Source organism: Salvelinus sp. IW2-2015, linkage group LG11, assembly GCF_002910315.2.
Source record: "Salvelinus sp. IW2-2015 linkage group LG11, ASM291031v2, whole genome shotgun sequence".
NCBI classification, from domain to species: Eukaryota; Metazoa; Chordata; class Actinopteri; order Salmoniformes; family Salmonidae; genus Salvelinus; species Salvelinus sp. IW2-2015.
In genome coordinates this window covers 41,758,101-41,768,028 of record NC_036851.1, presented here as the reverse complement: position 1 = coordinate 41,768,028, position 9,928 = coordinate 41,758,101, and the positions used below count along the sequence as shown (strand labels likewise).

At 41.1% G+C, this 9,928-nt stretch overlaps 1 protein-coding gene and 1 long non-coding RNA gene across 15 annotated transcripts in view; one reads left to right on the top strand and one right to left on the bottom strand.

The window, feature by feature from the left end:
• Positions 1 to 96, top strand: part of LOC139028405 (uncharacterized) — a 3,136-nt gene extending 3,040 nt beyond the window's left edge. Inside the window, exon 2 of the long non-coding RNA XR_011480632.1 lies at positions 19 to 96. This is a non-coding gene — a long non-coding RNA (uncharacterized lncRNA). The remainder of the gene's footprint in view (positions 1 to 18) is intronic.
• LOC111970741 (calpastatin-like) overlaps positions 1 to 9,928 on the bottom strand; it is a 59,402-nt gene that overhangs the window by 25,261 nt on the left and 24,213 nt on the right. For 6 of the 14 annotated variants that reach the window (XM_070445749.1, XM_070445754.1, XM_070445746.1 and 3 more), the window contains 4 exons: positions 9,065 to 9,130; positions 4,047 to 4,196; positions 3,540 to 3,623; positions 561 to 689 (listed from right to left, as the gene is read on the bottom strand). In XM_070445749.1, the coding sequence (XP_070301850.1) occupies positions 561 to 689; positions 3,540 to 3,623; positions 4,047 to 4,196; positions 9,065 to 9,130 (429 nt within the window). The remainder of the gene's footprint in view (positions 1 to 560; positions 690 to 3,539; positions 3,624 to 4,046; positions 4,197 to 9,064; positions 9,131 to 9,928) is intronic. The other 8 variants (XM_070445756.1, XM_070445757.1, XM_070445758.1 and 5 more) reach the window with 3 other exon arrangements.

Genomic DNA, 9,928 nt, shown 5'->3' with positions numbered 1-9,928 from the left:
CTGCTCAACCTAAACCAGGTAAACAAACCCCGTCAACCTAAACCAGGTAAACAAACCCTGTCAACCTAAACCAGGTAAACAAACCCAGAAGCAATACTATATATGGTGTGATGCAACCAGAAGAAAAAGTGAAATATATTGTGGCTTTTCTGTGGTGACAACAGATGTGACAGACAAGGCAGACATGGTTTGTCTTGACGTGGTGAGCGTACCACAAATGTGGGCATGCTGGGAAGACTCGTAAGAGTAAGCTTAAGAGTAAGAGTGTCTGTCCACTTCCCACTTAGACACACAGACACCTCTAGGCCAGAAGTAAGGAAGTCCAAAGCAGAGATATGTGTTGAAATATATCGGCAGAGAGAAGAGGAAGATAGATACCAAGGTGGTGGAAGAATGACTAAAACCTCAAGATCACGGGAGAGATGAGGAAGACATAACACATGGAATAATGACCCAGGAAGAGTGTGTTGAATGGGGAAGTGAGCGTAAAGAGAGCCAGGTCGGGTAAAGAATAAAGATCCAAAGAGAGGCCCCGCACTTCTCGACTGTCTGCCATCTACCTTGGCTGTCTGTTTCAGAGACTCTTGAAGCTTTGGTACTTCAGCTTTCCATGGAGTTGTCGCCTCCCCTACAATATTGCCTCCTCCCGTGGTAGGAGGTGTAGCTTTGGCTGGGTGCATGGGTGCCGGCTACAATSAAGGATGAGTTAAAACTCAATATATTCAACAGAATTCAATGTATTGACACACTGGAACAACGGTTAACGTAAAAACACTGATTAATGTAATAACTTCACGTTCAGTATATCACATAGAACAAGTTTTTTTTATACTGTCACACCCTGTAGTGTGTGTGTATATGTCTATGTGGTGTGGGCACATTTCAATGTGTGCTTGTGAGGGTGACTGTATGATGTGCATGAGTTTGTCGATGTTTGTAATTGCCGGTGGTTGGTGGTTTGTGCATCGAATTCAGGGAAGTCAATCAAAATTGATTTTGGTATGTTATTACATGATTATTGAAGGTATTCATTAAAAAAGTTGACTCACCTGACAGTGTAATAACCACCGTATAACCTAATCATTTATTAGATGAAAAAACGTCTTCTTTTTTTTAACGTTATCCAGCAAGTTATTAACCGGCTTCATTACATTCATTACATGCTTCATTACATGAAAATAAATCATTAACCGGTGTTATTACTTACATTAACCGTTGTTACACATTCCTTAAATTCAATTATGTAAAGGTGAAAGGGGTCCAGTGAGGGTGAGGTGCAGGGGTTGTAAAAATGTAAAGTAGGGTCAAGTTGGCCCTGGACACTGATCTAGGATCAGTTTAGCATTTCCTTCTCCTAAGATTAAGATTACTTTTTTGGTCAATTGCACACGGGGTCTAATTGAAATTTGACTTCTGCTTTTAACCCTATCCCTCCAAAAGACACACATACATACAAATACAGTTTCTTTTTCCTCAAAAGAATGGCGCTGGAAGGAATAGCAGCCGTTTTACAGGCTCCTGACCAATTGTGCGTTTTTTTTTTTTTTTTTTAGCTTATCTTTCTTTTTTTTGTACATAATGTTTCCACTATCGTTTCCAATTACCAAAAAAGAGCTTCTGGACATCAAAACAGCAATCACTAACCTCGATTTGGATGAGGCTTTTTACTTCAATTAATAGCTGCTATCTGAGCAGCTAACCGATCGCTGCAGCTGTACATAGTCCATCTGTAAACAGCCCACCCAATTTACCTACCTCATCCCCTTACTGTTTTATTTATTTACTTTTCTGCTCTTTTGCACACCAGTATCTCTACTTGCACATGATCATCTGATGATTTATCACTCCAGTGTTAATCTGCTAAATTGTAATTATTCGCTCCTATGGCCTATTTATTGCCTACCTCCTCATGCCTTTTGCACACAATGTACATAGACTCTTTTTTTCTTTTTTTCCCTACTGTGTTATTGACTTGTTTATTGTTTACTCCATGTGTAACTCTGTGTTGTTGTCTGTTCACACTGCTATGCTTTATCTTGGCCAGGTCGCAGTTGTAAATGAGAACTTGTTCTCAACTAGCCTACCTGGTTAAATAAAGGTGAAATAAATAAAAAATAAATAAAAAAAGGAGGTAAAAGAATATACTGCTCATCCCAGACCAGGCCCAAATCCCCGACACTCGGAAGAGGAAGAGGTGAGAGGCCGGCGTGCGGGATACTTGACGAGACTACGTTGGCGACTGGTTAAACCGCTTCTACCATCCGTTCTATTGGCGAACAAGCAATCACTGGAGAATAAACTGGATGAGCTCTGTTCGAGACTATCCTATCAATGTGATCTGAAGAACTGTAATATCCTACGTTTCACTGAGTCATGGCTGAACAAGGACATGGAAAATATAAATCTAGCTGGTTTTTCTATACATCGGCAGGACAGAACAGCAGCGCCGGGTAAGCTCGGGGGTGGTTAACAACAGCTGGTGTGCAATCTCTAATATTAAGGAAGTCTCAAGGTTCTGCTCGCCTGAGTTAGAATACCTCATGATAAGCTGTAGACCATGGTATTTACCAAGAGTTTTTATCTATATTTTTCTTAGCTGTCTATTTACCACCACAAACCAATGCTGGTACTAAGTCTGCAATCAACGAGCTGTATTGGGCCATAAGAAAACAAGAAAATTCTCACCCAGAGGAAGCGCTCTTAGTGGCCAGTGATTTTAATGCAGGGAAACTGAAATCTGTCTTCAAAATTTCTACCAGCATGTCACCTGTGCAACTAGAGGCGAATAAAAACTTTAGATCAACTTTACTCCACACACAGAGATGCATACAAAGCTCTCCATCGCCTCCATTTGTCAAATCTGAAAATAACTCTATCCTCTGGATTCCTGTTGACAAGCAAAAACTCAAAACATGAAGTACCAGTCACACACTCAATACGGAAGTGGACCGATGAGGCAGATGTTAAACTACAGGACTGTTTCACTAGCAGACTGGAATATATTCCGGTATTCATCAGATGGCATTGAGAAATTTACCACATCAGTCACTGGCTTCACTAATAAGCGCATCAACAATGTCATCCCCACAGTGATCGTACGTACATATCTCAGCCGGAAGCCATGGATTACAGGCAACATTCAAATTTAGCTAAAGGCTAGAGCTGCCGCTTTCAAGTAGTGGGCCACTAATCCGAACAAGTAATCTAACAATTCCAAATGCACACAAATCTAAAGGGATGAAATAAGAATATGTACATATAAATATATGGATGAGTGATGACCGAGRGGCATAGGCAAGATGCAATAGATGGTATAAAATACAGTATATACATATAAGATGAGTAATGTAAGATATGTAAACATTAATTAAGTACCATTATTTAAAGCGACTAGTGATCCATTTATTAAAGTGGCCAATGATTCGAGTCTGTATGTAGGCAGCAGCCTCTCTGTGTTCGTGATTCAGAAGTCACATACACAACAAGATTCAGAGGATGAAACCATGAACTATATTTAGGGGAGGGGTGTTTTGAGTTACCTTTGGGGTGTCTTTAGGACTGCCTTTGGTCCCAGGTGTTGGTATGTCAATAATAGTAGCACCTGCTGGAGAGACGAGTACCGTCTACAAACCAAGAAGCAGGCGCAGAACATATTATGGAAATGTGGTTGAGAAAGTGAGGCAACAACACACTTATGCACCATTCCAATGGACAGTGAAGAGCCCTAATCCTATTCTCCAGCATGTAAAATAGCACAATCAATCAATAAGCTCTTTGCGGTCATGGTGAAGGTTGAAGTAAGCATATCTGAATGCACCATAGGTAAAGCTGAGAAGAAGTCAATGGTAGAGAGCCCAAGCAGCTGTAGACTGTGAATTAAGTGTTTCAGAGGATGAAAGTGAGCATGAAGAGAAGAGAGGGATAAGAGAGATTCCATGTAACAGAGTACACTACACCCATGTTAATGAGGGAAGGGGGTTAAGAACATCAGAATATGCCAAGGTTGTCCCACAGGAATCTCAAAAGACCCAGCTAAGTCAGTCTACCTCTGGCATCGCCACTTTGGCCGTTCCTCTTTGTGTTGTCCCTGCTGTAGTAGGACTTCCTCCCGCTGTGGCACCACTTGCTGTGGCACCACCCATTGTCACGGACACCGCCCCTGGCTTTGTAGCCATGGTGGAGGCGGCAGATGCACTCTGTAATGCAACAAAGATTGTGATTGGCTCGGTTACATTTGATTACTTTCAGCTTGCCTTATCCAATTGCTTCCCGATTTCATTCTGTGCCTAGTGATCGAACAACAAACGACTGATCATCAAGTCTGTACAGATGCATACGGTACTATACATAATCGTGTGTGTACAGATGTAGGATCTTAATTTGAGCCAGTTTGCTACAGCAGGATAATAATCCTGCGGCAACAGGACATTTTTATTATAATGTGGATTCCAATACATTTTTGGAGGGGTTGATACGAAAAATGTTAGGGAAAATCAAGTCAGAAATGTAAAAGTAGAAATTACAAACTTCAGAACCCTTTTTAAACCTCAAATACACTACAAGTCTTAAATGTTCTGCATTGCAGGAAAGTTAATGTGATCACCCTGTTGCAGGTTAAGATCCTACATCTGTAGATAGGTATGCAGTGCATGCCTGTGTATGATACAAGTGAAACCTGAGTAGCTCTCCTGTGTAGCAAACTGTCTGTCACTGCTTCAAAAGCCAAAGGAATTTTAACCGGAAGGAGGGCACCTCAAGGTCAAGTTCTTATAAGGGGTAACTATAAAAGCTCTAGTCTAGGGGTACGGTCTTCGACTCAAATAACCTTAAAACACCCTATTCAATCAGCATTATCCCATACACTCAATACTGTATGTCAGCTTAGGTGACGTAACTATCATGGTTAAATGTGACTATGTTGACATAACATACCACACTGAAGCACATAGTCTGTTTTGAAAAATAGCTTTGCACGTTCAACCAAAGCCTCTCCCTGGGTTACACGCAGAGGCAGAAACCAGAATAAGTGACATTTTATGTTGCATTGTCATGGAAAAGGCCCAAAAGGGTAGCTGAGCGACACATGAATACGCCACCACATGTTGGCATCTCTGCCCTGTGCCGTCACCATGGCATTGTCTGGGCATAGAAGAGAGGACTTTTGGAATAAATTCAGGGAAGAGATTCAGGCAACTGACAACATCTCTGGGGAAACCAGTTGTGCAATCCCTTTGTCCTGAGTGGTCAACGACACAACGAACACCTAAACCCATGTTGAAATGTTGGTTGCACTTTGATTAAAACCCATTTATAAGAATATGTTCAGTTCTTCCACAGCCCACCCAATTACCACAACAACAAAAACATTCAACCAAAAGACCTTAAGACCCTATAAATATTGTTATTATTATTATTATCACTATTATTATTATAAATATTGGGCTGGAGACCAGTTAAAGAAGGTGCAGTTGAATGTGTGCCGACTAGAGGCGTTCTCTGTCCTTCTATCTTTCTATTTTCTGGAGCAAGACCAACTAGCAGAAAGTTCTACAGTGTTTAGAGTGGAGCTTTTGCAATGACAGAAGTTGGGATCAGATTGACTGTTGTGCGTGTCTATCTAAGCTGGACCTAATAATAGAACTAAGAAAGCAATTAACCTCGTGATTTGTATAGTATGTCATTTTTTTCTTAACAACCCATCTCTTAACAACCTATGTCTGGAGGTCAACACATTTTATAGAGCCAAGGAAGTGCTGCATGTTTTCCCTCAATAAAACCAAGCACATAACAATACCAACCCTACAGGCACATTACCAAGCCTCCTGAACATATATAAAGTATAGAACGTATAGAGTATAGAAGGTGTAGAACATAAACAACATAGAACGTATAGAATATAGAACATTTCATTCTTAAACCATTGTTCCACTTAGGGATGCACGATATATCGGGGAACATATCGGAATCGGACGATATTAGCTAAAAATGCCAACATCGGTATTGGCCGATGTCTAGCATAATTTGTTTGACCGCAACTTCTGGGGTAGCTAGCTTTAGCTTGTACCTAACTAGCATCAATACAACCAGCCTGAAAACAATAACCAGTAGAAACTGCAGTCATTTTCATTATTCTTAGCAAAGATTTAGGAATCCTTGTAAGTAAGTATTAGCTAGGTTGGCACTTGTTGTTCGCCTATTGAAATTGAACTTCAGTTCATGATCCACCTCTACGCAGACGACACCATTCTGTATACATCTGGCCCTTCTTTGGACACTGTGGTAACAAACCTCCAAACGAGCTTCAACGCCATACAACACTCCTTCAGTGACCTCCAACTGCTTTTAAATGCTAGTAAAACTAAGTGCATGCTCTTCAACCGATTGCTGCCCGCACCCTCCCGCCCGACTAGCATCACTACTCTGGACGGTTCTGACCTAGAATATGTGGACAACTACAAATACCTAGGTGTCTGGGTAGACTGTAAACTCTCCTTCCAGACTCACATTAAGCATCTCCAATCCAAAATTAAATCTAGAATCGGCTTCCTACTTCGCAACAAAGCCTCCTTCACTCATGCCGCCAAACATACCCTCGTAAAACTGACTATCCTACCGATCCTTGACTTCGGCGATGTCATTCACAAAATAGCCTCCAACACTCTACTCAGCAAACTGGATGTAGTCTATCACAGTGCCATCCGTTTTATAACCAAAGCACCATATACTACCCACCACTGCGACCTGTATGCTCTCGTTGGCTGGCCCTCACTACATATCTGTCGCCAAACCCACTAGCTCCAGGTCATCTACAAGTCTTTGCTAGGTAAAGCCCCGCCTTATCTCAGCTCACTGTTCACCATAGCAACACCCATCCGTAGCACGCGCTCCAGCAGGTATATTGCACTGGTCATCCCCAAAGTCAACACCTCCTTTGGCCGCCTTTCCTTCCAGTTCTCTGCTGCCAATGACTGGAATGAATTGCATCAGCTGCATGGAACGAAAAGCATCAGCTGTCAGAGCAGTTCACCTATCACTGTACCTGTACACAGCCAATCTGTAAATAGCARACCCAACTACCTCATCCCCATATTATTACTTATCCTCCTTCTCTTTTGCACCCCAGTATCTCTACTTGCACATCATCATCTGCACATCTATCACTCCAGCATTCATGCTAAATTGTAATTATTTTCGACCTCTACGGCCTATTTATTGCCTACCTCCCTACTCTTCTACATTTGCACACACTGTACATAGATTTTTCTATTTTTCTTTTATTTTGTGTTATTGACTGTGTTTGTTTATGTGTAACTCTGTTGTTGTTTTTGTCGCACTGCTTTGCTTTATCTTGGCCAGGTCGCAGTTGTAAATGAGAACTTGTTCTCAACTGGCCTACCTGGTTAAATAAACGTGAAGTAAATAAATAAATAAAACTAAACACTGTTGCCCAAAGCTAACATTATACGCAGCCAGCTAGCTTCATCTGGCTAGTGAGGCTGGACCGGACTAAGTTGTGTTGTGAAGCTAGCCACAATAAGGATTAGGCCCAATAGTGGAATTTGTGGTTTGCCTTCAAAAAAAAAGTATGTAATTGACAGTGATGCAAATGAATAAAAGTAGTAGAATTATTCAATACTTTTATCTTGAAGGCTAACCGCAAAGTCCACTATCGTCGCTAATCCTTATTGTGGCTAGCTTCACATAGATGGGTCCGACCACCATTAATCAAATAAGAGTGGTCTTATAAATTAGGGTTATTTAAGATGATGACACCTAGCTATATAGTAGCTAACTATAGATACTGAAACATGTGTCGTTTTGCTATGTTTTTGGGGAAGAACATTGTTTGCAACCATGAGCTAGCTAGCTTTTTTTTTTTTAAATGACCAGCACTGTAGGTGCACGAGACAACTTTACCATTATCATTGCATACGTATCGATGAATCGTTGAGACATATGAAATACGAGTGATAGTGTAATCAATGTGTAATAACTACGTAAAAAATGTATGAACGCGTTAAATTATTATGTGACGTGCAGTCATATTCAGGTCCTGATTGGTCAACAAGCTAATTTGGCACGTCAAATAGTGTTACTTGCCTAGTGGTTAGAGCGTTGGGCCAGTAACCGAAAGGTTGCTGGATCAAATCCCCGAGCCTACAAGGTAAAAATCTGTCGTACTGCCCCTGAACAAGGCAGTTAACCCACTGTTCCTAGGCKGTCATTGTAAATAAGAATTTGTTCTTAACTGACCTGCCTAGTTAAATAAAGGTAAAATAAAAAAATCTAAGTGTATCTTTTTTGACATCCAAAGACCCAAACGGCGTTCCATAGAAATCCTGGTTGAGAATGAAACGACTAAACAAATGAACAAAACAGCACAGCAAGTAAGTGAAATAAATAGGTTTTGATTGTTTTATTGGTAATGGGGACATACYTAAATGCKAACAAAATAACTTTTTGGTCAGTGTGGTGTGTGTGTAGCTTTTATTTAACTGGGCAAGTCAGTTAAGAACAAAATCTTATTTATAATGACAGCCTACCTCGACCAAACCCGGACGACGCTGGGCCAATTGTGCGCCACCCTATGTGACTACCAATCATGGCCGGATGTGATACAGCCTGGATTCGAACCAGGGACATTAGTGACGCCTCTTGCACTGTGATGCAGTGCCTTAGACTGTTGCGTCCATGTGTGTGTGTTAACTATTTAACCGTACTAGAAAGCTTAAAAGGCCACACAAAAAATGTAATATCTGTTATCAGTATTGTTTTTTTGCAAGGAAAATATTGGATATTGGTATCGGCCAAAAATGTAATATCGGTGCATCACTAGTTCCACTCCCTGCAGATTTGGGTGTGACCAATCCTTTGCCTGATTAGYCCACACTGAACAACACTACTCTGTTGAAACAGGAAAGACACTAACAGTACCAAATATCGCCCAAAGAAGGGGTCAAATAGACTAGAAGCCAGATTGGACTAAGACCTATCCCAAAGAAAAGGTGACTGCAGGCTATGGACTGAGCAAAGGATAAGGTGTGTATGTGTGTGTTGACATTACCTCAAATTGTGCTGGATTCACAGCAACCTGTGCCACTGAAGTGGGTGAGTACTGTCTAGGCTGCGACTGGAGAGAGAGAGAGAAAAAAATAAAATAACAGGAATCGTTATCACTCATAGTAGAAAACACAGACTTGATCATTGTCAGAATCATTGATACCATAATGCATAATCCTGGCTTGAAAATAAAACCTTCCATGCTGCTCAAATGTCTAGAGAAAATAATGAATGATGCAGTACCATTTCCTCAAACACATTCTCCATGACAAGAGAAACATCACATGTAGCAATCCTGTTCCATTGATAAAATGACCAATGATTCTACGTATATTCACTAGCGGTGGGCCACTGCTGCTAAATGAATATAGGGGAAACACTGGTGTGTGTGTGTGTATGTGCCATATAATTTGATCAAAACAGTTTGTCTAAGGACTTCTATACCGCCGTTTCTCATAATATTACATAACCAGGTGGATCTCATTTCCCACTGTGTTTTGTATATGGAATGTACACATTGTGACTGAAGCAGTGATAGTTAGTTACAAACATTGCAGGTTTGAGAAACGCAGAAACAAGGTGGAGTATGTTAAACAGTGCCCTTTCAGTGGTGTTGAGCCACAGGGCAAGATGCTTACACCCTCTCCACCCATACTGGCTAGCAGAATGTATTTCTTATTCCCAAGAATGTGTGTGAGTGTGTCATGCCCTGAAAAGTACTGTATCTTTAAGTTTCAGAGCGAACCAACCAGTCATGCCGGCTCAGAATAATTCTACATGTTACAGAGAGATGGCTGGGAGATAAAGACAGTCAGACAGAGAGACAGATTGAGAGAGCGAGTTCGTGTGACAGAGAGGTTGTGGTCTT